This window comes from Melanostigma gelatinosum, assembly GCF_949748355.1.
Source record: "Melanostigma gelatinosum genome assembly, chromosome: 2".
NCBI lineage: Eukaryota > Metazoa > Chordata > Actinopteri > Perciformes > Zoarcidae > Melanostigma > Melanostigma gelatinosum.
Genome location: NC_136635.1, coordinates 27108762 through 27136420, shown reverse-complemented (window position 1 = coordinate 27136420; position 27659 = coordinate 27108762). Strand labels below are relative to the sequence as shown.

The 27659-nt window shown below is 41.8% G+C and overlaps 2 protein-coding genes across 4 annotated transcripts; both read left to right on the top strand.

Annotated features, from left to right (window-relative positions):
- Window positions 1-349: 349 nt before the first annotated feature.
- csnk1g1 (casein kinase 1, gamma 1) lies at window positions 350-22781 on the top strand (the record flags this gene model as incomplete). 3 transcript variants are annotated; one of them, XM_079292375.1, is made up of 13 exons in its annotated part: window positions 350-536; window positions 1359-1399; window positions 2329-2398; window positions 9590-9741; window positions 10868-11102; window positions 11226-11311; window positions 11607-11691; window positions 11868-12016; window positions 12131-12238; window positions 13643-13741; window positions 16064-16170; window positions 17749-17772; window positions 18645-22781. In XM_079292375.1, the coding sequence occupies 13 exons, from the start codon at window positions 350-352 to the stop codon at window positions 18697-18699; spliced, it is 1398 nt and encodes a 465-aa protein (XP_079148501.1). In that variant the 3' UTR covers window positions 18700-22781. The 3 variants fall into 3 exon arrangements, with proteins under 3 accessions (XP_079148501.1, XP_079148500.1, XP_079148502.1); XM_079292374.1 differs by lacking the exon at window positions 17749-17772; XM_079292376.1 differs by lacking the exons at window positions 13643-13741; window positions 17749-17772.
- An 820-nt stretch (window positions 22782-23601) lies between these two features.
- On the top strand, window positions 23602-27258 carry LOC306787742 (small ribosomal subunit protein eS17-like). The gene is made up of 5 exons (XM_079282992.1): window positions 23602-23676; window positions 24584-24735; window positions 26161-26266; window positions 26399-26464; window positions 27144-27258. The coding sequence occupies exons 1-5, from the start codon at window positions 23674-23676 to the stop codon at window positions 27219-27221; spliced, it is 405 nt and encodes a 134-aa protein (XP_079139118.1). The 5' UTR covers window positions 23602-23673; the 3' UTR covers window positions 27222-27258.
- The last annotated feature ends 401 nt before the right edge of the window (window positions 27259-27659 follow it).

The window sequence follows — 27659 nt, the reverse complement described above, 5'->3', positions numbered from 1 at the left end:
AACCCAATTCATTTGCTGGGTTTCATCAGATTAACATTATAGACAACTCAATGTTCCATATGATGCTCTCTGTGGAAAGTTAACGTCTTTCCTCTCTGTGTTCGTTGCAGGTCTTCCACCTTCTCCTTCCTGGGACAGATGTTGAGGCCAGAGATCAGCCTGTCCAACAACTGTTAGAGGCGACCGGGTGAGGACGGGGAGGAGTGCCGGTTTAACTCCGCCGGCTTTTGTCTCATGAGAGTGACCGTGCCATCCAGGCACTGCCAGTGACCGTGGCTGTGGTGGGCCCGGCCCAGGAGGCCTTTTTGTACATCACTCCAGGCTCCCGCTGACCTGTGCTGCTCACACCATGGATCAACCGAGAGATAAATATGGGGAGCGGCCCGCCAGGACCACTAAAGTTTCCCAGGGAAGCCGCAGCGGACACTCGTCCCGACCATCTGGCTCCTCCAGCTCCTCCGGGGTTCTCATGGTGGGGCCAAACTTTCGTGTGGGCAAGAAGATCGGCTGTGGAAACTTTGGTGAATTGAAGCTCGGTAAGTAGAGTTTTAATCGTGTGTGTGAAATGGTTCAATACACAACGGAGCAACTGAGGGAATTTGGAAGTTTTTATGTCACTTCATGAACTGCAGACTAAGTGTAGTTACACACCGAACCCAAACTAATGCAACCTTATACAACAGTAAAGAAATGTTCAGTTTTAATTGAAACCGTTTGAGAGCGATATCGATGTAACGTTATGTTTATTTTGAAGGCTGTAGTTTGTGGTGCTGTTGTATTGCATTATACTGAGGTGTTTCTAATATTTTGTCCACACACATTTATATGACTGCAAAGGCGCTGATACTTTGTTGCCATTACACGCATAACATAACACACCGTAACCTAATGATGTCATGTAAAGCGTGATGACCTAATAACGGAAGCCTGAAAGAATGAATGCTCAGCATATTATCTTTCTTATTTTAGACAGATTTAAACAGGATCATTCAAAGCGTCAGCGGGAGGTTTGCTTTAAAGGGTTAAACCAAAAGCTCTCAAAACTGAACATTATAACTTCATGACAAAACTGTTTTTGGGCTGTTGTATTAGAATGCATTATCTTTAGTGAGGTGTACCCGGCAACTGAGTATATTCAAGGAGAGCTGGAAAAAAGGAGCACGATTGCATCAGTTTCTGTTATAGACCTTTTTTTTTTTCTTTTTTTTTTACGTGGATCTTTCAAAATTTAAAATTTAAAAAGATCATCACTCAATCAGACACGATCACTTACGGTGTTGCCTATTACCCGGGGAACCTTTAGTAACGCCTGAAGTGGTGCACTTCATTTAAAAAAGCCATCTTCTGTCTTATTCCAGGTAAAAATCTCTACACCAATGAGTATGTAGCCATTAAACTGGTAAGTGAACACTTTCTCTCTCTGCATGACTCCATACCTCTGCTGATATAACAATCTCTTGCAAAATGATGGATTAAAAACGGTTATGCAGGTGCACAATGAATCACTGTGTACTTTATTTAAGTGATGCGTCTAAAATGTTCCTGAAATGATATCGTATCATGTCAATGCTGTGTTCAGACAGGGAAGCTGCTGTTTTAAGCTTCACGTAGACACAGATTGAATGTTCTTCATTGCAGTTGATTTCCAGAAATATGACTCTCAGGATGTGCTCGGGTGTCACAGTGAGGAGATGACTGGAAGTCATGACTCCTGACTCGCGCTTTTATAATGGTTTCACTGGAGAGTAGCAGATACAAAATTACAACACTGAAGTATTAAGTTTGCTCAAGCAGATAGTTCTCAACTGCTCATAGTACTGTATGGTGTCCGGACACTGATGGAGTGATTTTATACAAGTGAGGAATGTTTCAATAAATATGTGTTGACTTTCTGAACATCAATAAACTGGGGAGACATTTCAGACTTTGGGTGCTTTTATGTGACTGGAGTGTCCCTGTGACTAGATTATTATTGAACATTTTTATTCATAAGTTTCATAAGAGTAACTTTGTAGCTTGGGGAAAAAACCTTCAAAATGGCGACTGATTATAGCGTTTTTAATCTCAGGTGACAGGACATCATTTACACGTGTGAGCTTTTAGTAGAAGAAAGAGCTGCTGCTGGTGTTTGTGGTTCATCTCAAATTCTGCTTTCACATTTCATTGGATAGCTTGTTTGTATATGTCTTAAGTGCAAGATAAGTCATCAAAATATATCTTTCTACTCATGTAAAGTATCTTCGTTGTATTTTCTTTTGACTGTTTTATTCCAGTGTGTGAGGTTCTTGCCATTAACTGCGTGCTGGTTTGAATGTGTCCGCTGTACAGGAACCAGTGAAGTCGAGGGCACCACAGCTGCATTTAGAGTACCGGTTCTACAAAACACTGGGATCCACAGGTAAGGTCACAGATGTGCTCGCTACTCCTCGTGGTGGGGGTTATTATTTATTTTTTTCTTTTTGTGACTGCATCACAATGATTTGACTGTTTGGGAGATTAGTCCAGCAGATTGCATCATTTCCACAACAAGTGATTACTCCACTCCGGTTACGTATTGATCTTAAGCTGTGTCAGCGACTCTTTTTAATTTCCAGGACTCTGTGTCCCCGAGTACGATGCATCGACAGCGTGGTGACCTTGCTTGTAATGCTTCAATGTGGAAGGTGTTGACATCATGCTTCTTCTACACCCACAAAGCAGATGCAGCAGCTGATTTTTATTTCCTGATCCACTGAAAAGACTTGTTAATCGAGGCAGACTGTGCAGGAAGATGTCTCCTCTGTTCAGGGTTTCAGTGTAGACTTAATGCACGTGTGTCCAATGTCCATCTCTGATTGAGCTAGCGATAACTATTCAGTGACTCGTGTGGGTCTATTCTGGGTGTGTTGGAACATGTGTGTACATAGTGGAGACCTGTGGCTTTTCAAACAGACATTTCATTTAAACCTCCAACCCTTTTTGTTTTTGGACACTTGCACAACACTGACATATCATCACCTTTATTAAGTTGATCATTTTAATTTCAGTGCAGTGCTGCGTCTAATCTAGCACTTAATTAGTTCCGGTGTTGTCTGCAATCAGTCAAGCCCAAATGACTCCAAACCAAATCGATTTTTCTTGTCTTTGTCATGGCTGGTCAAGATCGCTGTGACCTCATGTCCGCTCCGTTCTCGTGAAAGCGATCTCTCTGGAATGCCTTCAGGGACATTCTCTAAATTTGGCATAAACATGAACTGATTAGAGTCCGGTGGTCAAAAGGTTATTGTGACATAACTCAAGAATGAATATGCTAATTACGCTAATGTCACACAAATGTCTTGCATAAAATGATGAGGTGACGTGGATGTAAACCTCAACATGACGGATTGGTGGAGGTGGTAATTCTAGCTTTTAATCATTTCTTTTTGCACACATTATAGCCAATGGTGACAGTTTATCTACACTGTCTGGTTCATGGTGTTGAACAGTGATGTCAACACTAACCGTACAAACGCTGAAGTACCTCTTAGTCTTTTTCCAGATCCTCTTATTCTCTTTTCTAGAACCATGCCCTTTACACGTCATTAAGTGTCCAGAATGAAAGACAATGCAACAAGAGTTGCTTCTCAACCACTTCCCCTTTGACTCGGCTCCCCTGAGAATTTATCAGATTGTCTTAAGAGATCAGTCGAGGTCTGCTGACACATCCCTGTTATAGCAACCGCTGACGGGAATCGTGTGAAGATGAAATGATTACAACGGAGAAATAAACGAAGGGTAAACTTTTCTTTTTTTTAGTGTTGGTACGAGAGGAAATGGGTGGGACCGCTTGAAACAATGGAACAATAGAACAATCTTTTTTTAATAGTTGTGCGTCGCTCTTCTGGTAAAATGGTTGAAATAATAATGTGTTAACGTTGTACTGATGGTCACATGAATACTCCTAAACTAGAGCTAGTGATTGATAGATAAGTTTGATCAATTTATGAATGAAGGATTTCTTTAAACCGGTTCAGTCTGTTCCAGATCAGGGGTGGTCTCAGTCCCAGTTTGGCTTTGAAGATAAAAGCCACGTTTCCTGTGATGTGTGGTCCGACTCCTTGATGTGCTGTTTGGAGCCCTACATGCATATATGATAACCAGACTGGGAATATAACGGCTATTGTTTTGCAAAGGCAAGGGCTGGAAAAGGCCAACTGTGCGGAAACTCATTAAATATTTAGAGAGTGGGTCTGCCTCTCCTTGTGCTGCTAACCTGCCTCGGTCCTCTCCTCCAGATGGGATAACGTGACCTCATTTCTTCTTGGCTGTGCCACATTCCTCTCAGCCAATGTGGTTGTCACAGTGTCTGTGCGACGGGGTTTTTATGAATTAATGTGGTTTTGGCTCAGATGCTCGTTTAGGTGTCGTATCTGGTGCATAACCAACTGTTGCTGGATATTAACGAGGATGATTAGATTAGGAATAAAAGCATCTCCTTGCACATATTCTCCATGTGAGACTATTCATCAGTGCAATCAACTAAGGTTCCCTCGCTGCTTTTGGTTTTACATGACGGCAGACTGTGAGGCATCAGTGTGCCGAGGACGGGGTGGTTTTGACGATCAAGAGTGTTTGTTCAAGGACACCGTTGAGCTCTTAAAGGCATCGGCAGTCAGACCTCATCGTGAAACACTACACCAGCTCTGTGACCGTTGCAATCCCAAGGAGGAAACATTCCCCACAGTGACACAGCTTACTAGATTTCACAAACGTGTAAAGGAAAGGCCGGAGGTCTTACCCTGGATGTCTGTTCCCACTGATGCGAACACTTGGATCATTGTCAAGACTAGAAGTTCTCCCAGAGCAGTGTTTAGTTTGAAAAAAAATAGGGCATGTTGAGAAACCAGAGAGCAGTGTTTTAAAACAGGGGTTCTCCAACTTCTGTAGCTTAAGGCCCACTTGTGAATGTTAAATGTGCGATGAGCACCTTCCAAAGACAAAAAATAAACCAGGTGGTAAATGTGTTATGCTACTACCATTATGAATCCAAATGTAATGTATACAGGGTCATATTGGTTCTCCACATACTTTGGCGCTTTTTGTATTGTTCAAAACGTCACATTGGCGTCACTGCATCAGGAGGAACGTTGGCGAGCTAACGGTGACGAAGCACATGTCTCTACCTGGAGATGTGTCGGGATTGGCGTTGTGAAATTCAAATGTAACTGGGTCATTGAAGGTATGCTTTGTTTGAATCAGTTTTTATTTATTCATATGAATTATTGAGCACATCTAGATTCAAACATAGCTAGCTTTGATAATTACCAAAAATAATTACAACAGCCTATAGCTAGCCACAAGCAGAGACTCTCATGCGGTAATCACTGGGCTAGTGCGTGTGTGTGTGTGTGTGTGTGTGTGTGTATATAAATACATTCACACCTACAGTATAATTCAGAGTCACGAATTCACCTAACCTGCATTTCTTTGGACTGTGGGAGGAAACCCACACAGGCACGAGGAGAACAGTCATCCCAACACATCATCTCTGTGATGTTTTCTTCCCATTTAAAAAAAAAACAACGTACATGATGGTGCCGACACACACAAAGAAATCGCCGTTTTTAATCTTTTATGTACCATTTTGTTAAGCATCTACATGGGGGAGGCGGCGTGGTGTTGCTCTGGCATTAAGCGTCTCTTTTACGGTGACATATAATGTATTAATAACGGAACAACAACTACCCGATGGTCACGATAAAGCTCATCCAAGCTCAGGACTGGCCTCATCACAGAGTCCAGAGAAACAACAGGTCTTTGATAGCTGCTTGAGAAAATGCGCACAAACAGAATGTCATGTGCGGGGACATTTGGCAACATTTCAGTCGGGCTTAGAACCAGTTTTATTGATTCACTCATCACACATCCATCAAATTCATCTTGTTGTAAAGGACTGCAGCCAGCCCCTCTTTAGATGTCGGTAATGCATATGAAAACATATTCTTTTGTCCGTTTACACAAGACAAACTGACAGCGCTGATGCATTTGTGAAAGTCTGCATAAAACCTTAGTAGTCGTGATTTATACGCTGATGTTTTAGTCTCTTCGGATCACCGACTTCTTCCTCTGAGTAAGGACATGAGTGTATTTGAAATATCTTCATCCAATAGGTGTATTCTACCACGAAATACAACTGCATATTATATACCTGTGAAGGATATTAAGTCCATTACATTAGTAAAGCTAACTGTATTTAAATATTATGTCTGTGGAGAATGGAGCATCGGTCTGTAAGGTTTGAGCAGACATCATCCGATGTGTTCTGTAGTAGGAGTAGAGTTATAGTAACCGCTGTCTTTGTTAGTCCAGGCCACGTGTTGTTCACTTGTAGAAATGTCTTGAAGACCAAGTCGGCGCTACACCCATGAAAAGCTCTCATTATGTTTCAGAAAAGTGGACGAGAGAAGTCCAAAGTGGTAGCTTCCATCAATGTTTGCGTCTTCCTGTAAAATTAGAGTACTCTCTACAGTACAGGACACACAGATTCTCTTCTGAGGACCGCTTTGCAGTAGATAATGAAGGCTCTGGGATTCCCTTTGCTAGTAAAAATCTTGACGAACCATTCCACCGTTTTCAATTCAACAACCGTTTATCCATTTATTTACAGCACATCTCCAATCTGACATATTTCTAGGCCTCCCACAGGCACCCGGGGTTCCTATGGTACAATTAGCAACCCACAGAACTGCATGATGGTGTCCAGAAACACAAGATGGCGCGCAGCATGACTCCTACATGCCCATATGCTGGCTGACAGCATTCACGCCACCTTTCAAGCTGCGGTGTATTTCTTATTACCGAGCTTGCGAGTCAAAAAGCATTGTTCAGTATAAATTCATATTTCAGAATTAATATTTAACTTTCTTGTGATCAGTCTCTTCTTAAATTTCTTAACAATGTTTTTTTTTAAGGCAATTTGGTCCATTCACGAAACTTGATTGTGCTATCTTATTGTGCTCCTTCGTCGTCACAAGAAACATGAATGAACTGAGCATACAGTACAACTAAAATATTGTTTGCAGGCAGCCTGTCCACCATTGTCTCCTGTATGTGTGCAGAAGGAAAACAATTAATCTTCAGGCTTGTAGATAGACTGAGAAATAGTGACGGTGTTACAGTCAGAAACATGTACCAGCTCTATAGGGAGGTACGAAAAGGAATGACAAATAGTTTCAAAACGGCTCTGATCAATATTATTATGTTAACAATGGATGAAGTTATTACATATAATGTGAAAGGTGTTGCCCAGAATATTCCCTCAAAGTTCAGTTCTCCAGTTGTAACTTCTCAAACGTCAGCTTATTGTTTGGGGTTTTTTACGGCCGGCAACTAAACTGTTTTCATTCACTCTCGCACCCTAGAAAGAAAGTACCGGTAGATATTGGACGATGCTTTCTAATGCTGCTCTGTGTTGCAGGATGTGTAAAGCACTGGCGGAGCAGCTAATATGTTCATATCAACTTTCTGAAGTGATAACGTGTGAATGTTGTGTTCATTGGCACCTGGTTATGTTTTAATAAGGGGGAGCAAACTTGGAAAGATGCATAATACTCTGGGGCTCCTACCCCTGAAAAAAACCCACCTAACCTCTTGGATTAACCCTCCACAACATCCCAAATATTAAAATCACCAGGGTTACTTATGGGGCTAAACCGTCATGAGCATCCCATCTCCACGGCCCAATCCCGTCTGATCAGCGAGGAACCGTTAGGTGAGCTCAAATCAGTAAATCAGTTTAGTATTTCGGCAACCGTTCAATCCCTTTTAGCTACTTTGACCTAATTTCAAATTTGCCCGATGTCAGTGGGCCAACCAGCTTCATTCAACATACGCTAGCCTATCTTTTCCTATGTTCAATTTGTAGTGCATGATCACAGTTGAGCTTCATTGCTTCATGTTACTTTAGCTTTGTGAACTCCTGTGTGGATTGACAGACAATGCATGCTGTGGCAAACAATCGGCATCGTGTTCGACAGAACCACCTCCAGGATCTGCCAAAAACCTTTTTTCAGTTGCTGAAAATATAAAAATTATCATTGATTATAGGCTCCTTAAATATATACGCCTGATTGTTTTGGTTTTTTAAAGGCAAAGGTCTGGTAGCACAACTATAACTTAGCTCCCTCTAATCTCCAGAAGACTTTTTGTCATTTCGGGAAACTGCAGACAAAGTTCTGGCCTTTGGATCGGGGAAATGAAAGGCAATCGGAACGTCCCCACTACTTTTAACGATCATGCAATTATATTATTTCCAAGGACTGAGCACAGCTTAAGCAGTCTGATAGAGCAAGGTCTGTATGATTGAAGCATTTCTCTGAAGTTTCTTGCGGGGACCTTTTTTTTAAACTTTGACTCGTTCATCCCCTGAAGGCAATTAACAGTTTGACCTGATTTTCTGTTCTTTGAAAGTGAAGTTCAGGATGTGGTGAAGAACATTAAAAATAATTCAGATATCTCCAATTCCAAATAATTACAATCAATAGGAGTTGTATGTGCATAAAACATGAAATCCTGCTGAACATTAGATTTGTGTGCAGGACGGGGAGGCTTTTGTTATGAATTTAGAAATCCGCTTATTACAGTTACCTGCTGGAATAAAGGAAACATTTGTCATCCCGTTTCATTACAATTTTAGGATTTAAGCTCCCATACTTGGAAGTTTAACATGACAAGGAGCTAGGGCTGTCACGCTGCAGACGTGAAATCTTTGACCAAAAGTTTTACCCAAAAAACTCCAAACATGCAACGGTCGGAGCAGAAAACATAATCGTAGGCTTGTCACGCTGATGGAGGAACAATTGCAGTTTTATCATTGCAGTTTATTGCCACGGCCATACAAGGAGCTTTGATTCCCACATCGCTAGCATTAATAACAACTCATACGAAGGAGTATATGTGGCAGAGCACCGGCCCTTGCATTGGACCGACCTCACAGCGTTAAACTGCACTGTGACAAGAAGTGAAATAGGAGCCGAGGTGACAGATGGAAGGGCTTTTAGAGCAGTTGGAGTGAGTAGAGCAGAGAGGATATGATTCAGTTGGGAGGATGTGATATGATGAGCCAGTGAAAAGATTAGTTTTCAGCCTGTGCTAGAGGAGTGACACAGTTTTATTTGCAGGTGTTGCGGTTTACTTTCAGGTTAATGTTTACCTTGCAGCTCTCTCTGCTCAGTAATCTTGTGGTGCCCCTCCTCCTATCAGACCAGTTTGAGGCCTCTTATGGTTCACCTTGGACCCAACTTAGAAATATCATTAGTCAAGGGAGACAAGAATAATAAACCTACCACCCCAACTCTCTGAACTCACACTTGTATATACAACTAAAAACCCCTGAAAGGCATATTCTACTTTTTCCCATCTACGAACTAGTATTTTCTTTTTCTCAACAAGATTTCTTTCTACTATCTAAGCTATTACAAATCATCTTGAATATGTTAGATGTACTTGTAAATGTCTAGTTAAACAATAAAGACGTGGGACTACGAAAACAATCGTGAGGACACGTACGGCTGTGTCCACTGGGCTGGGATGTTCTTGTAGACCTAATCTCTTTCTGCTTGTGTTTCAGCTGAAGGCGTGCCCCAGGTGTTCTACTTTGGGCCATGTGGGAAATACAATGCTATGGTTCTGGAGCTGCTGGGCCCGAGTCTAGAGGACCTCTTTGACCTTTGTGACAGGACCTTTTCACTGAAGACAGTCTTAATGATAGCGATTCAGCTGGTGAGTTCAACACATTTTATGGCACATTAAGTTGTTTTAAAATAGCTTCCACTTCTCATGAGTTACCCAACACTTCCTGCATATGCTTCATAATAAAAGCCTCCCTGCAAATTATCAGTCCACACGCACTATTGCTCAGAGGCAGGTAGGCGGTAAGCCATCACTGAATCTCATTAGGTTGCAGCAGCTCAGATGGTGGTCTTTCAGCTTTTCGTCGCCTCAGACATCTCAAAATTTCTAGCATTTCAATTTGTCAGCACAAAATCTGCAGTGCTCTTGTAATGCAGATAGCCCCTGCAAATTGGTAAGGAAACCAGCACAACATAAGCACGATGTTGCAGAACAGAGAGACGCCAAAGTCTGCGACTCAGCAAATTTCTCCCCTGTGTTTATGACGTCGGTCTCCTTTATTTTTTTGCCACAAGTGAGTGATCCCACAATAAGTGCAGTGAGCGCCTACACAAGTGCCTTTTCTTTGAGTGTTTCAGGATCCTTCATGTAAATGATCTTGTAACTCGCACAATAACTTATTATTCCCTTTGTGTTTGAGCTGCTCTTGCAAATTGGAAGATGACTGCTATGAGCTCTTGGTTAAGATTTACATGAATAAACACATTGTCGTTCAGATCCTAATCGCTGGTGCTTTCTGAGTCCTAAGTCCCAGCAGGACGGTTTTGCATCTCAGTTAGTGGCTTGAAATTCTGGCTCAACAGCAACAGAAGCTTTTGTTGTGTGATGTAACGGATCACTGTGGTAGCTGTGCAACATAGGGCTTAAGCAAATAGTGAATCAATCAGCATAAATTACTATTTTATAAATGCTTTCTCACTCACCCCAGTTTGCAATGCAGGGTTTCTGATATGCATGTGTGGTCTCCTTGCTGAAATGACTCCGGTGAGTCTTTTTCCCAGACTTGAGAAATCTCCTTCCAGAGTCAGAGAGGACATCGGTAAAAAACCCTGACATTCTATTTCACAATGCTCTTGAAAAGAGTGACATATTGTAGCAATCAACGTTCATTAAAATGTCAGTTTTGAGTCAATTTTGACATCTTGACTATGCTTTGCAGACTTTTAGGCCTGTGTTGCTGTTTTTTTGCTAACTCTGCTGTATTCTTTCTCGACAGATTTCTCGAATGGAGTATGTGCACTCTAAAAACCTCATCTATAGAGACGTGAAACCTGAGAACTTTCTCATCGGACGGCAAGGGAATAAAAAGGAACACATCATCCACATCATTGACTTTGGTTTGGCCAAAGAGTACATCGACCCCGAGACCAAAAAACACATTCCATACAGGGAGCATAAGAGCTTGACTGGCACTGCCCGATATATGTCCATCAATACACATCTAGGAAAAGGTAAGATGAGTTTCAACGCTTTGTTTTTGGTTCTGTTGTCCTGACATGTTTATTATGTCTTGTGGATTGGTGCTTTATTCTTGAAGTTTCTCAGTGAAATGTTATCAAATCCTGTTAATGTAGAGCAAAGCCGGCGAGATGACCTGGAGGCCTTAGGCCACATGTTCATGTATTTCCTTCGTGGGAGTCTACCATGGCAAGGTCTAAAGGTATGTTACACCATCAGTCTGATCTGATAATCAGGTCAGTATTGTTGTTTTATTTGTAGTTGTTTAGGAACACTTTGAGAATGTATTGAAAGTCTGTTTTGTGAGAAAATGTGACTATAAAGACTTTAGTTATCAGTGTTTTCTTTGCTACAACCAAAGAGAAATAAGAAGTGATGGTATGAAAAGTAGATTAACCAATTGTGCATCAAGAACATATGAAGAACTAGTTTTGACATATTTCTGATCAGACATCAGAATTGGGTCATATGTCTTTCCGTTTTTGATTCTCCTGCAGGCCGACACGTTGAAAGAACGATACCAGAAGATTGGAGACACAAAACGAAACACTCCCATCGAGGTCCTTTGTGAGAACTTCCCAGGTACGCTGATGACGGCTGTAATGTTGTTATGGGTCACGCTGTAAAGCTGGAAAATGATCACATAGAGATAAGCTGTGATTTTTACCGAGACCTTTCCGAATGAAATGTCATCCCAATGTATCATTAGAATCCATATTAAAGGTTAAACAGTCTTTTAAATACTTGTTTTAATTCAGAGGAGATGGCCACCTACCTGCGATATGTGAGACGGTTGGACTTCTTTGAAAAGCCAGACTATGAATACCTGCGGACTCTGTTCACTGAACTGTTTGAGCGAAAAGGATACGCCTTCGACTACACTTACGACTGGGTTGGCAGGCAGATAGTAAGTAACGCACGCAAACGACTCACAGATACATTTGGAGACGGTCAACAATTATTTTTAGTGAGCTGCTTGACGGTCCAGAATTGAACTTGTTATTATTCCCCCCCCTCTCAGCCCACACCAGTGGGGTCTGTCCATATAGACTCTGGAGCGTCGGCTGTGCCGAGAGAGAGCCATCCTCACAGAGAACGGCCCTCACAGCACCCACCAATCAGAAATCAGGTACGCCAGGTTTTGTTCAGAGTAGTGGGTGAGTGTGTGTGTGTGTGTGTGTGTGTGTTCTAGTGAAAGCAAGGGAGGCAGTGCATTACAACTGGAAGTGTATGTATGAGGTAAAACACCTATTCCTCTGCTTGCATATATGTACACAACTTCTGAATAAAGGAAACTAACGCAAGATCTTGAACAATACAGGATTCTGCAGTTATCAGGACTCGTGTGCATGCAGAGTTTTAAAGCTTTTATGAAAACTATTCTGATGAGATGTATTTGTTTTTTTTAAAGAGGGATAATTACAATAAGAGGATTTGTCACATATTTTGTCAAAACACCATTAATCCCAATTATCTCTATAATCCTGTTTTGGTTGGCTGTTGAGTATTTTGAAATTAATTTCTCTGATTAGCAGCAGCCCACAAAGAGAACTGAGATGATGCTTTGTAGTCATTCACATACTGCACTACATTGACATTAGCGCCGGGTGATATTTATATGATGATTTATAGTCTTTCAGTGGAATATTATTGTGATTCAATCATATATCACAATTGCGTCATCTAAATTGATTTGTCAAGTATTTAATTCACACAGGAGAAAACTGGCTTCACCATGTGGTTATTTCCAAATGCACTATTCATTTATTGATCCGCCAGATAACGGGCTATTTGATGAATTATATCGTTACCAAGATTTGAAATGACCTGCTAGGAGACTTATGACTTATCGCCCAGCCCTAATTGAAATGAGAAAGTGAAGGATTTGATTTCTTCACCAGATCGATGGAGCAGGTGAGAAAATGGGCTCAGGTTTAATTAAGGGTATTTCTGGCCAGCGTTTTCGAGGGACTGCAGTCCCCCCCCCCCCCCCCCTGCACATGTTTTAGTTGGTCTTGCTCCAGATGTGATGTGGGGAGAATAAGAATGTTGAAACGTTTCTGCCAATCAAGGATGACAGTAACTCTTGTTCAGTGCGATCACTGCTGAATGTTCTCTTTATCGTGTTTGTGTGAGCTGCTTTGGTTTATATTGTTAATGGCTGTTACGAAGGCAACCCGTCAAACAAACAGATTCTTTTACAGATAACTTAGGTTTATTTTGTGTGTGATGTAAATGTGATGAGATTGAGGCCAAAGTTTGAGATGTAAAAGCTTACCTCCATTTGGCTTCAGGCTCATTAGTTTCTATTTCAGTTCTTTGGCTGAAGCTTTGATTTTGATTCACTCTTTTATTTTGTTGCATTTGTTTTCTTTCTCATTTCTCATGCTGCTTTGCATGGTACCTGGCCACGCACACCCAAATATCCATCTCTCCTAACGCGATTATCCCGCCACCACCCGCCACCCTCTCCCATCGCACCCACCTACCCCACTTCCCCTCCCATCACCGACACCCCCCGACTCCTGAGCAGACAGCGGTCTCAGATCGACGAGGAGCATGGGAGGTGCAGCCCACACGCCAAGCAAACTCCTCCCACCTGGCAGCGGACAGGCACGGGGGCTCAGTGCAGGTATACACCCCTCACCTGATCAACCACAACCCCCCCCCCCACACCCCACACCCCAATCTCGGTTGAGTCAGATCTGTCTCATAGGATCTAATCCACATATTTCTTTATCTGAATATTTTGAACCAGATTTCACTGGTAAGTTTGGCATTTACAAATGGTGATTCTGCATTTTTAAGATATGAAGATGTACAACTTAACTGTCGACCCTTTAAAAAAATTGTTTACTTACAGTTTACAATTGATCCGAAAAAATGGTGTTTCCAAAATATCGGTATTTCTAATTTCCTTACCATTTCAATAGTAGCTGGCAGACATTTTACCAGGACAGACCATTTATTTTGTATTTTAGCCTTGTATGTGAGACAGATCTACAACCATGTACACCCCCCCCCCCCCCCACCCCTTTACCCCTGGCTGGGAAACGTTATTTTTCTGCACCACCATATGCATGTCATCTGATGCCACCCACCCCAGATGGTACAAAAGTACTTGAGCTTTATAAACAGCAGCCCTGGTTGTGGCATTTTGGTCTCAGGTACTACACTTCTTCATGGCGCTTGGACATTCCTTGCAAGACCAAGAAGCCTCTTGCATGGCAGAGTGACGTGGCTCAGTCGGCTAAGTGCATGCTCTTTAGTCGTAAAGGGTCATTATGCTTAAAGGAACATCCTGATATGATTTGTCTTCTTGCCATTACCAAGATTGTACCGTCTGTAACGAGCTCGGTTTGCATAGGTGTGTACAGTGTCGGCTTTATTAGATCTCTGACTATTCTACTAACTGTAATATTCAACCATTCATGGTGCAACCGTGTGGACGCTTGTAAGTTACAGACATCATTCTGTGTTTCATTCAGGTAAAAACTATTGTATGTTCACTTTATACGTGGACCTTGTCTCCTGGTTGTTTTACATTGGCAGAAACGTCCGTCTCTCCTGCTCTGATTGGATGCTCGGTGCGCAAAGAATAAAGAGAAACTACTTCACTGTGCCAGATGATGATCAATGGCGGTAGCAGAGCTAATGCTAGCAAGCCTAGTTGTTACACTGTTGGCTTACGAAACACCGTTAGCTAACGTCTCTATAGACCGTAGAATGATTGTTGACCTTTTATGGATATTAATCCAAACATATGCTATTTATCGTTTTTAAAGCAGCACCGTCACTGTTCGACTACAATCATTTTCCAAGAAGTTCTATAATTTAATTAAAACATTTTTATTCAACCACATAAAAAAACAGTTCGGATAAAATCTCTCGACGGTGATCTGGCCCAAAAGAAATCCAGTTACAAGTCAAAAACACGTCTGACAATAAAATACAAAACGGATTACAAATGCGCAAAATCTAATGTGTGGGGTCATCCCGAAAAATAATAATTTACACTGTTGAGAATATCTTGTGGGAAAATTCACGGTAATGACGAAGGTGATCCCAAACACAATGCTGCGGAAGTCCAAAGAGAACAAATGTAACTTTCATTCACAACATGTGACTGTGTTGCACAGGACTTTTAATGAATGGCACACACTCACACACACACACACACACACACACACACACTGTGGTTTGCTGGCAGAACGAACACAGAAGAGCCCGCTTGTAGTAGCTCCAGTACCTCCAGCAGTCATGTGACCCTCATCTTGACTGGGTCATGGTAGTTGCAGTCATTTTAATCAAAGTAAAAAAGCAATTTTGACAGTTTCCTGCATCTGGCAACTTCATCTCAAGGAGATTTTTCCACACTGTTGCATCATGAATGGAATTGAATGGTGGCTGACATTAACAAAAGTGGACACTGTATAAACCTACGCACACAACTCGCATCTTCACAATAATTATAATGCCATTCCTTCTACAGGCGAATGGGACAACAGTCAACAGCTTTTCTTTGCATACCGTTATTTGTCTGTCGGTGGCAGTTTGTTAGTTTGGTGTCTGAATGTTCGTCTGTGTATTTTTGATTTTGAAGAGTTTTTTTTTCTTTCAAAAACCATAAAATGATTTAGGATTTATATAGATTGACAGTCCTGTTAGCTCCTGCAGATGTTGCATGTTTGAAACTGCAAATGAAAGAGTGGATATGAAATGCAAGCAAAACAGAGGACTGAACACAACACATGGATGTGATCTTTGTGTTCTTTATGTTCTTCTTTGCTGCTGTATTTCCACAGATGAGGCAATGAAAGTAAAGTGAATTGTTAAAGCAGCATTCATGCAACCAGAAAAAAAAAACCTCCCATCACAGCAGGAGCAGTTATTCACATTTATTCTGGCCCAACGTCGTCACTGTTTTTTGAAGTAACACCCGTCTGTGCCACAGGTGGTCAGCTCGACCAACGGGGAGCTGAATGCAGACGATCCACTGGCTGTTCATTCCAACGCTCCCATTACAGCTCAGGCAGAGGTGGAAGTGGTCGACGAGGCCAAGTATGTGTCATACACCCGCCACACCTCTCCTCCATGTCCATCTGTCGCTTCCTCTCTCGCTCTCTGCTGTGCTGTTGGATTGTGACAGCCCCCCATTTTAGATGTAGATTAACTTCTGTCTGAGCTACTTCATCCACTCATACCTGCAGTCTCTCCCTGAGCAGTCCACCCCTAACACAGGCTGCATTTTACTTTCTAGCAGCCTGACCAACTTAAAGAAATGCTCCACTGATCTTCACGTCGTTAACAGTGTCCGCAATGATCAATGCAAAGCACATTCTGTCGGTGTGTGTTGTGGTCGCAGCCAGTTGAGATCACACCAGATTGTCCATGTGGTGACTTAGTCACACGTACAAAGATCATGTCATCGCATCAGTCACATCTTTCTCTCCCTGAGAGACAAACATGAGGGGAAAACATGGAAACCCCGATCGTTAACATTGTTTTCATTCGGTTGATCTGAGAGCTGGTAGCACCGGCTAAACGGCTACTGGTGTTCAGTCTTCAGCAGCTGGAATGACGCTGCATGGCTCGCCGCCCGCTGCGCTATAACTGCCCTGCTGCCTGAAAGTCACGAGGCTCAGCCGATTGAGAGAAGCTCTTCTGAGACGACAAATATTTATGTTAATGGAGATAATAAGTGCTTTGCATTTGGGATCAGAGGCTGTTGGATATTACAGCAAACAGTGATGCAGATTATTTTTTTTTAGTAAAAGAACAAACAAAAAACTAGAGTGAAACTCTACTCCAAAATACAGAGATTTAGTTACAAGCTACAAAAGTACTGAAAATGGCGCCTTGTGTTGTATTACACAATACATCTTATATATCTTGACATAGAATACATCTTTAAATGTATTTAGCTTCAGTTCAGTCATTAGTCCAGTTGCTATGAATCATATTGCAGGGTTTTATTTCCCATCAGAGTCCATGATTCCCTTCTCCTCATGAATCTCCCAGAGCTTCATTCCCTTTAATCACATCTTCCTCCTGTTGTCCCCGTTCAACAATTATTTGATGTGATGATTGCCGCGTTTACTGCCAGTCTCTTCTTTGATACCTCGTCAGACTAGTCGACGTTTGATATAAGAACGTGAAGTAATGGATGCAAATCATGATGCAATTTAATTAATGTTTTGCCTTTTTAAGGAAATATCAGGTTCCCATGGTGAATGAATGCCACATATACAGTTGGCTCTTTCATATATCTATATCTATCTATCTGTCTATCTATCTATCTAGAATTATATCACAATGGCATGTTTTCTGGAAACTCAATCGTCTATTTTTGTGAATGAAATACTTAATAATATGAGAAAATACTAAGTCATACCTACCGTACATTTACAAAGGTAACATAAGGAGGAAATGACTGCAGAGTCGATATTCTGTAACCATTTCTGTGATCTTTTCTCCTTTTTTAACCTCTCGGGCGTTGCCTCTCCGTGTCCACCTGTGTGTGCGTGTGTGTGTGTGTGTGTGTGTGTGTGTGGCATGAGCCCATTCCCATCATCCTGGTTGTTCTGTATTAATCCATCTTCCTTTTCTCTTTACACTCTTTCCTCTCTTCTGCTGTAGCTGCGTGAAAATGCTCAACCTGTGGTGAGTCCCTCTCTGCTAGTCCACATCAGACTCATGGGACAGGGAGTGGACCAGCCTAGGCTGGGGCCCAGTGGAGTTATTTACAAACTAACTAGACTCTCACTGGTACAGCAGGGCCATAAACCCCTGAGAACACGGTCTAATATGTGTACCATCAAGTCTCTGCACCACCGCCTGATGTAGAGAATATATTAAGCAGTGCTGCCGTGTGAGCAGCCATACTGACTTTAAAACTTGATGTCGGGGCAGAAAGAATAAGTGCTTTGATAGAAGTCAACTAAGTCGTCTTTTGTGTGAGCCCCTGTAGTATTTAAAAAGCACTCTGACATCTACTGTTTTAGCAGCATGTTTGGCTTCAGATTAAAAGCCTTTACGCTCCTGTTGCATGGTGCCCCATGTTTTGTTTTTAATGAATTCTTCTGAGAGTACCCAGTCACTGTCCTATGTCTTGATCCACAGCTTTGCCTTGTCTTTGTATGTTTTTATTGACCGTGTCTCGTGCTCTGTGTGCACTGCTCCATTTGTGTTTTTGCATAAGAGAAATGTTGCCTTCAGCGTCCCTGCAGCAGTTTGTATTAAAGTCCCCGCTGTCATCTTTCTGTGGGAGGTGAATCAGCATGCAAACACTTGGCGGATGGCACATCATCCATCTTGTCCTTGATGCTAATGCTTTACGAATCAAACCCGTTGCCAGCTGCAGTTCTCACCAATGTGATCCCAAAAACACGCATCTGTCCGGATTTGAAAGGCTCCCAATTCAGCTATTTAACCAAACCAATTGAAGCCGTCCACTCGTCGTTTGTTCTTTCTTGTTGCTTCATCTGAAGCCTCTCTCATCTGCACACCGCTTTAATTCGTGTCTCTGTCCGCAGGTGCTGCTGTTTCTTCAAGCGAAAACGGAAGAAGAACACGCCGAGGCACAAATGATCCTCCGGCCCCAAACGCGTCCTGCTCAGTTGATTGTGATTTCAGAAATCAATAAGGTCCCATTCAGAATAAATTCGGGAGACAACTGAAAGATCTTGATTGAATTGCTCTCTGGAGGGACCCGTTAAAAATGGTTTGTTGCGATCTACAAGACGCTTGTGTCTTTTGATGAGTCCTTTTTTCATTTTTTCTTTTTTTTTTCTTGTTTTTCGCCTCCAAGATGTGCGGAAATGTTTTGCAGGCCAGTCGTCCGAGCAGGCAACCTTTATGTTGGAATTTTGCGGAGGATAATCTTTGTTTTTCCTCCCCAAGACACAGCATTTGTATTTTTTTTTTTTTTCCTCTGGCTTTTGGCATATTTTCTGCTCCTGTTTCTCTTCGTTTGAATTGCAAAAAGGAAGAGACAGATCTTCCGGTGGAAGCTCGCCACCGTCGGCCGGTTTGCAGACTATGATTTCTTTGTTTGACTCTCAAAATCATGTTTTCGTTTCCCCCTCTGTCAAGCCCCGGTTCAAAGCGGTTTGCCCGTCGTTGGTGTGCGAACTCATTTTGACACAAATCCCTTTTGGTCTTTCCTGGCGTGGGACTGAATGTAAACCTGAACACACGAGGAGCCCAGAGTGTCACTGCCCATCACCAGGCACAAAGAGCATCAGTCGGCCGTTTGGCCCCTGCACTTTTTTTTCCCCTCCAAAGAGGTCAACCCTGGCACTGGGACCCGGGGCCTGAGAGAACAGAAGACCAGAGATGCCTCCTGCACTGTGTTTCTGCTCGTGCTGCTTGGTTAAAGCACTCCCCTTAACCACGCCCCCGTCAAACACACACACTCCAGTCTCGTTTGCAGTTCTGCTCCTGTCGGCTTTGTGATAATGAGCAGCGACCTGACACTTCGACATGGGGCTGGAAAAAACAAACATGCTATTTATGTCTTGGTTGCCACCAGTTTTCTTACTTATTCTAAAACATACACACTGAATGTATGGACAGAAATGTAAATTACTTTGGAGCATTTCTATAATCTGTCATGCGCATGGGAAGGAAATTGCAGTTTAGGAGTTCAGACCAATGTTTAAAAACAGGAGAAAAAAACGTGAAACCAAAACTAAATGGATTAAAAGGTGGGAGGGTCTTAAATGTTCTTAATAATGTGATGCTTAATAATGGACTCTTCACCAGTAGACTCTGGGGGATGTTGCTTTGGAGTGACCAGAGAATGGAATCACAGCCTCTCGACGCTACTGTCCGATGCCTTAACCCCGACCAACCGACCCGTCGACCATCACATGAACGAGTTGGCAGCATGATGGTTGTTCTTTTTTTCTTTTTTTTGGGGTTACCTGTAGGATAAAGCCCAAAGTTGCAGACTGTTCCCCAGCTAGTATCAGAGCAGTTAATGACTTCCCTTGCAACGCTGAGGATTTACTCCGAAGAGAGAGCAACGCCAAACGAGGAGGTGTGGTGTAAAGATGTGTAATGGTGTAGGGACGTCCCTGCCCCTGCGTGTCCAGTCTGAAGACCCCTGTGCTGCAAAGCGACGTTTGAAGTTTGGACGGCTCGGCTCCTCCGACGCCGAGAGAGAAACGACAGCGTGAGCGAAGGCGGATAAGTGAACATGTCCATACCATTTTAGTTTTTATTTCGTGTCATGGAGGACTGCCTTGAAACAATATCCTCGATATGTCACCTTGCCTATCCTCCTAACAGAGAATTACCGTACATAGGTGTTTTATTTTTTTATGTTATATCTTGCTAATGTGAATTTCTTTGAATGCAATTTTTTTTTCTTCCCATTCCAAATAGCCATGGTTTTATGGGGAAAGAGGGTAACAAAAAAAAGCTTGAGACCATGACTGCACTACATTTGTTGACCCCGGCTTTCCCTGACGAGACCCTGCCTTCTTAATACTGTACTTTAATCGTGCTTATTACTTTAATTGTAGCTGCCTCGTGCGCTAGGCCTTCCCTATAGGGTGCAGGGAATACACTTTAAATCGACTTTAATCCCCGCCCACTCAGTCTTGATTTTTTTTTTTGTGCCATTACATCCTCCCCACCCTTCCCTTTTCCCCTCTCTGCACATTCACGCGTGCACACAACATACACACACACACACACATGTCAGTCCTAGGTGAATCAACTCAGCGCAGTGTTAGAGTTGGCGTTTTGTGGACCTTCTCATCATCTTTAGAAATACAATGTTGTAGATGTTGCAGACGGTCTCAATGAATCCGTATGTAAACCTGCTTGTTGCGTGTATTTACACTGTATAGCTTTCGGTTTATTCTTGCCCCCGACACGTCAGTTACTCCGGGGTCTAAGTTATTGTGTTATTGAAAGTACTTGAATATGAAAATCTACGGGACCTTTTCTGTCTTTTTTTTTTTTTTGTTTCTTGGTCGTCATCATAGTAAGTCCACACATAGGATTTGAGGGGGAATGGCGGGAGAACAGGCTATTTGAATGACGGGTATTCATTTCTTTGAGACGTCTTAGTGCCTCTTGAGTGCCTCTTGAGTGTGTTGGACAGGTGTCGGCCTCGCCTGTGGAGTCCTGTGCTAGCTGGTGTTAGTGTTGGGTTCATGTTTTCACCCAGAAGGAGGTGCAGTGAGATGTTGGTTGAGAGGTTGGAGTCATGCTTTAGTCTCTGAAACGTTCGCCGTGATGTATTTTGATCTGTGGTCGTGAGCTGTTCAGACACCAAACATCTGCTGCCTGTGATTCTCCCCACAGAGTATCAGCGACACCCGGACTGTTTTCATTCCAGCTTCTTGAGAAAAGTTGAAAGTATTTTAATGTGTAGTGAGATGGATATCCAGACTATTTAGCCTTCAACGTCCGCCCCCCCCCCCCCCCCCCGAGTTCCCAGAGTGCCATTCCTGAGACTACTACTAACCCATGCCTTTTACCTGTGCCAGGAAAATATGAACTTGAATGTGTTTTTGACCATCGCATTCCACCGTGTGTCCTTGACGTGTCCACTGTCATTTTGTCCACTGTCAACGTGGCCCAATTCAGTACCAGGAAGTGTTGTCGGGAGGGGGGGGGTTTATGAGTCTCTTCTGTTGGTTTCTTTCTATTATTGTTGAAACCAGTATCCAGTTATCAACCAAGTTCTATTATTTCACAGTTGGATTTGTGGCTGGTTGTCTTTGCAACATCTTCCTTAAAGTGTGGGTCGTCCAGCTGAAATGGTAGATATACCGGTAGATATATTGCTCTGATGTATTTACTTTTTACTCTCTGGGTCTCACGCAGAGCGATATATATGAGTACTCTGTGTGGTTTGTATCTGCATGGCTTACCCGGAGACGACAGCGAGCGGCCTCTCTCTTTCTCTCACCTGTGGGGCTCCCGTACTGTTGGGTCAGTGAGACGTCACGGCTTCCAGTCCTCGTGTATAACAAACGTCTTCTCGCATCACATTCCATTTCAGTTACCATCATTTCTGATGCGCTTCACTCAGACTTGTGTTCATGGCTTCGGTTGTGTGTAACTTCACATTCCTGTGTCGAAGCGAAGGACAGTTGACGTGTGAATGAATGGCTTTAGGTCTTTCTGGGTTCTCTGGCACTTTTCCCTTGTTGCTATACTGTAGAGTCGTCTTGGATTTACTGTATTGTTTTCTTTGAGGGAGAGGTTTAGGGTGACATTTGTGATGATTATTTGTAAATTGTACAGAGTTCACAATTCTACTCTTTGTTCTTTCTGTTGGGATTCCATATAAAATATGTATTCTTTGATATATATATATATTTTTTTTTTTCCCCTCAGACTGGAAATTCAAATTGTACAGCTCCAAGAGTTTATCCTCTCCTCAGCTTTGTTTTTGTTTTCAGAGCTATGATTAAGAGAAATCTTAAAACTGTAAATATATATTATTGTGTTGAAATATGAATGTCACTTCAGAAATGTATTTGAATGAGTTAGTCAAGGGCTTCAAGAATGAAGGACCCAGATTTCTTCTTTTTATCGTTTCATATTTTTAATTTACAGAAAGATAAAGGTCCTTTTTTATCTGAAATGCCCGTTTGTTTTGTTGTTTTTCTCCTTCGATTCATATAATACAATGTGTCACACATGAACCTTATAAAATCACTTTTTATTCCCGCCACACCTAAAGGGAAACTCCAGTTTGCACCCTTTTTTTATGTAAAATAAAAGATCGCACCACCTTGTGGGAATGTCGTCTGTGAAGTGATTTTGTATTAATTGCTTCAGGTGCTGTACTCTCACTTTAAAGAAGTTGCAAATATAACCGATGATTGTTCTCAGGTTTCTCTTTTTTCTTTTGTTAGGGACATAACATCTCGACAGTTACCATAAGTGTGTCACGACTGCGTCAAAAAATCTTTCTATTTAGATTGTAAAAGAAACCATTTTCTGAATAACTTGGTGTTGACGGTAATCTTGACGTAAGGGGCAGTTTGCGCCCCAAAGTAGACAGTTGATGGTAAGATTGCACATGCCTCGAAATTTAAGCAATGCCCCCCTTTGTCACAAGTTATATGTATAACATTTATTTGCTTTTGTGTCATGAGAGCTGCTGATGTAAGTAAAAACTAATATTAGGATCACAGTTAATGACCTAAAATCATTGGGACTTGTTTCTCAAAAGCATCTTAGAGCTGAGATGATCTCAAGTCACATGGAATTGAATTTCACAAATTTGAATAAGCTTTACTTTATACACAGGAGTGTGGTGTCCTATTTACTAAGATGCTTTATATTTTTGCAGTCATTTTCTACACGCATACAGCCATATTAACTTATCATATTCTAAGCGTACAATTACATTTTTTTGAAAAAGTCAACATTACAAGCAGGCAGTCCAGATGCATTCAGTTAGTGCACTTCTCACCTCCCGCCCCTAGTCGTCGCTGTTGTCCACGCGTTGATGTGTGGGACGGGCGGTTGTAAATATAAACTTCCAGTATGAACTTCCGGTGACTCTCTCTTCCACCGGTCCGCGTCAACATGGTGGGTAACGCAGCGATCACTTCACCTCTCCAGCCCTCACAATCCTCCTCAATCTTCACTGTCCGTCTGTCCACCAAGCGGTTACTTGTATCACTTTGCACACAAACGGCTCAAAGATTTCTTAACGCTGTAATTGGGTGCACTTTAGTGGCGTTAAATGTACGTAAACACGGGCTATATAGTTCCGTGTTACAAGCTAACTGGTAACGAAACGGTCCAATACACAACCAGAATATCACCGGAACACAAGTATTCGTGACTGCAGATTTGGGTCACTTTGTTATTGTTTACTCTTTATTTGAGTACTGCTTTTAACCAGTTTAACCGTCGCGAGAGGACTAATGTGTAGCGTATGATAACAGGTATAACACAAACAAACTTTACAACTATTTCCGGTTTTATTAGAGTTATCCTGTCAAAACGAATGGCCTAAAATTGCATTAATGACACGTAATTTTATTTTGAAAATTGTGTCTTAATTGGTGCTATGATTTTCTCCTTAGTAACCGGTAATGCAGACTTATTTTTTTAGAAAAGCAAGCTTACTTTTCTTATCGGTGATGAAATTGCTTTTAATTTGCCTTAAAACGGATTAAATAGTTGCATTGTGAGTTGGGTAAACTGCAGTCAAATTTAACGTTAATTACTGTGATTTCTTGTGAGGAAGCTGTTTTTGGCTAAAGAGTTTTGCTGTGTTTTGACACAAATAAACAATTGAAGACATATTGCTGAATGATTTTTAAAGAACATTATGGCTAAAGATTATCCCCAGTTTGACCACTAATACGCAGTCAAGTACATCAAAACAAACAACTAGGCAACTTAACATGTGATTGCACATCCCTATGGTATGTGTTACTACTATATCTTTCAGTTGCATGAAGCGTCTCGTTTCATTTCTCTTCAGGGTCGAGTCAGGACCAAGACTGTCAAGAAGGCCTCCAGGGTCATCATCGAGAAATACTACATGCGTCTGGGCAGTGACTTCCACACCAACAAGAGGGTGTGCGAGGAGATCGCCATCATCCCCAGCAAGCCTCTGCGTAACAAAATTGCAGGGTAAGTGGAGTTTGCAGCCATTTTTTTCAGTGTGTACACTGCTGAAACATGCACTCCTGCTAGCGGGTGACGTCCCGTCAGTGTTTTATGATGTGACCAGCGCAGGTGATTGTGGTCGGTTGGTCGGCTGGTCGGTTGTTTGCAGCCTGGTTCACCTCAAACCTGGTGGTGAAAGGAAAGTGTAGCAGCATGCAGGCTGTTTAGGGTCAACAGAGAACAATTGCATGATGGGATATCTGTAATTTCTTTAGCAAGAGGATGCATAGAAAATGACGAGGGCTGCAGTAGAACATCCTGGTGTTTTTGTCGTACTGCATCTGAAGTTCTATGTATTGGGACAAACTAAATCTTTTTCTGGCATACTAAAAGTATGAGTACTGGAATGCATGGTTTGGACTATTTTGATTTTGTGTGTGTGTGTGTGTGTATATGGTCATTTGGATTTGTACCCTATTATTTTTATATTTGCACTTGTTCTACTTTGTATAGTGACTGCTGCACAGCTATTTCCCTCAGGATGAATACAGATACGGTTGATGTAGAACTAATAATATTTGTCTGATTGTTTGGCTGTATTCTGTGTATTTGTATGGACCCCTGACATTGTTTGTTAATTACACCTGTCAATACTCCAGTATGTCTCCATGTATGTTTTCCTGGTTTCACACTTGTATGCGTTTCATTGGGGAGTAAGAGGCTCCTCTGGTACCGTTTGATCCTTTGTTTACTCCACACCTTCATCAGGTGTGGAGTTTGAGAGGGTCCTCGTAGTGAACCAATGATGGCCAGAAACAGTGTTCTCTGGAGCACAACATGATATGTAATGGGCTTTATATCAGATTCAACTCTTTAAAGAAGGCGGGAGCTTATGTCTTTTGTGATGTGAGTCAATTAAACAAGTGAAATATTTAGTATTTTGTCAACAGTTAACTGTAGTTGTGTTAACTGTGTTCTGCTTAGTCTGATAATTTACTGAGTTTAAGACAGTGTCCACATCACAGTTTTCATGTTCAGATTGTTTTCTATCAAATATACGACCGGTGTGAATGGAAACCTGGTGGTTTAAAGCCGTCTGAATGTTGCATCTCATTGACATCGTTCTCTTTGCTGGAGCCTGCAGAGTTGATGTTAAAGTGTGGAGTCACAGTAGATGTTAGTGGAAGTGCGTGCAGAGATACTTCAGTGAGTCAGCAGGCGGTTAATTACCTCCGAGAACTCGACGGCTGTAGTTTCCTGCTGCTGTTCATCAATCAAACATTTCACCCCACTTCAATAGATATCCTTGGATAGATGTTTTTATGATGTGATTAATAGCAACTCTCTGCAGGGTATAGTGTCTGTAAACCGTCCGTGTACACCGGACTAATAATATGATCGTTGTGTTATTATACAGGTAATAACCATGAGCTTCTGTTTGTCCCTCAGGTATGTGACACACCTGATGAAGCGCATCCAGCGCGGTCCAGTCAGAGGAATCTCCATCAAGCTGCAGGAGGAGGAGAGAGAGAGGAGGGACAACTACGTCCCAGAGGTCCGCTTACTGTTTCATGCAACATCTGTGGCTTTGCTTTAATAACGCGCATCTTTCAAACTGTAATTGAACATGTTAGAAAAGACACAGTTCAGGCGGCTCATTTGTTTTTTTAAATGTCTCATCCTCCAGATTTCTGCTCTGGACCAGGAGCTCATCGAAGTGGATCCAGACACAAAGGAAATGCTCAAGATGCTGGTGAGTGTGAAACACAATCTGCTGTTTTCTTAGTGACACGTGACGAACCTTTCGATCTGAAGACTTCCAGCTTTGGAGTTTAACCCGTGTTTGACCGGCAAAACATTCCCCGTCAGAGAAGCTTTGCGCCCGACTGTGCTTCTCACAAAATCTTTTCCTGGATTGTAAAACTATCATTTTAGAGACATTACTGCATACGTGTATTATTAAGGTCCTCCATCAGTCCATGAAGACATGTAGATGAACTGTCACAAGCTTTTTGTTAACAGCAGGATTTATTAAAGAAACTTCCCCACATAGAAATGTAAGTCACACTTTAAAACGGGTCTACAAATCAAATACTTAACGACATCACTCGTGATGATTTACTGCAGGATGCATTTCCTGTTTATCATAAACAAATGACCAACAGTCACACAGTAAATGATCAATAAAGGAATGTTTGTGGCCGATAAACGGACACATTAGCTGGATTCAGGCCCCATTTATATCCAAGAGGGTGGAGCTTCAAATACATTGATTTATATTTTTGGTTTCTTAACTTAAATGATCTATTATAAGTGTCAACTACTAACATAAAGTCATATTGACTTGATGATAATAATGCAGGATTCAACCCTGTGATGACTAATTCGTGATTAGATCCCTAAATCCTGATTTATTTGTCTTCCTCTTTTAGGATTTCGGTGGCCTTTCCAACCTTCAAGTCACTCAGCCAACTATTGGAATGAACTTCAAAACACCACGAGGAATGTAAAATCATCCTGTGGAATAAAGACAATTATTAATAAGAATTGTTTTTTTTTTACCCCGGGAGTGATCGTTATACTGTATTTTATATTTCAACAACCAATTACATTTAGTTTAAAGATGAAATAGAGTTCTGATTTTTGTTATCAGACAGCCCTCTCTTAGGGCTCCTTCGACAAAAACAGTACTTGTAGGTAAACCACTGACTTTGGAGAAGTACCTCATAATGTTCAGATGTTAGTGAGCATCACATACGGCACACACAGCTCCAGTTCACTGTTAAAAAAATGATTTATTGCAGCATGTCATTTTTATTTGAAATACTGATAGTTTTCCTATCAATAATACACGTTTGCATCCACTTCAATTGAAAAATTTAACAAGACAGTGATGGACAACATGACTCCTCTCAGGTTTTATTTTCTCACAGCTAAGAGTCTGACAC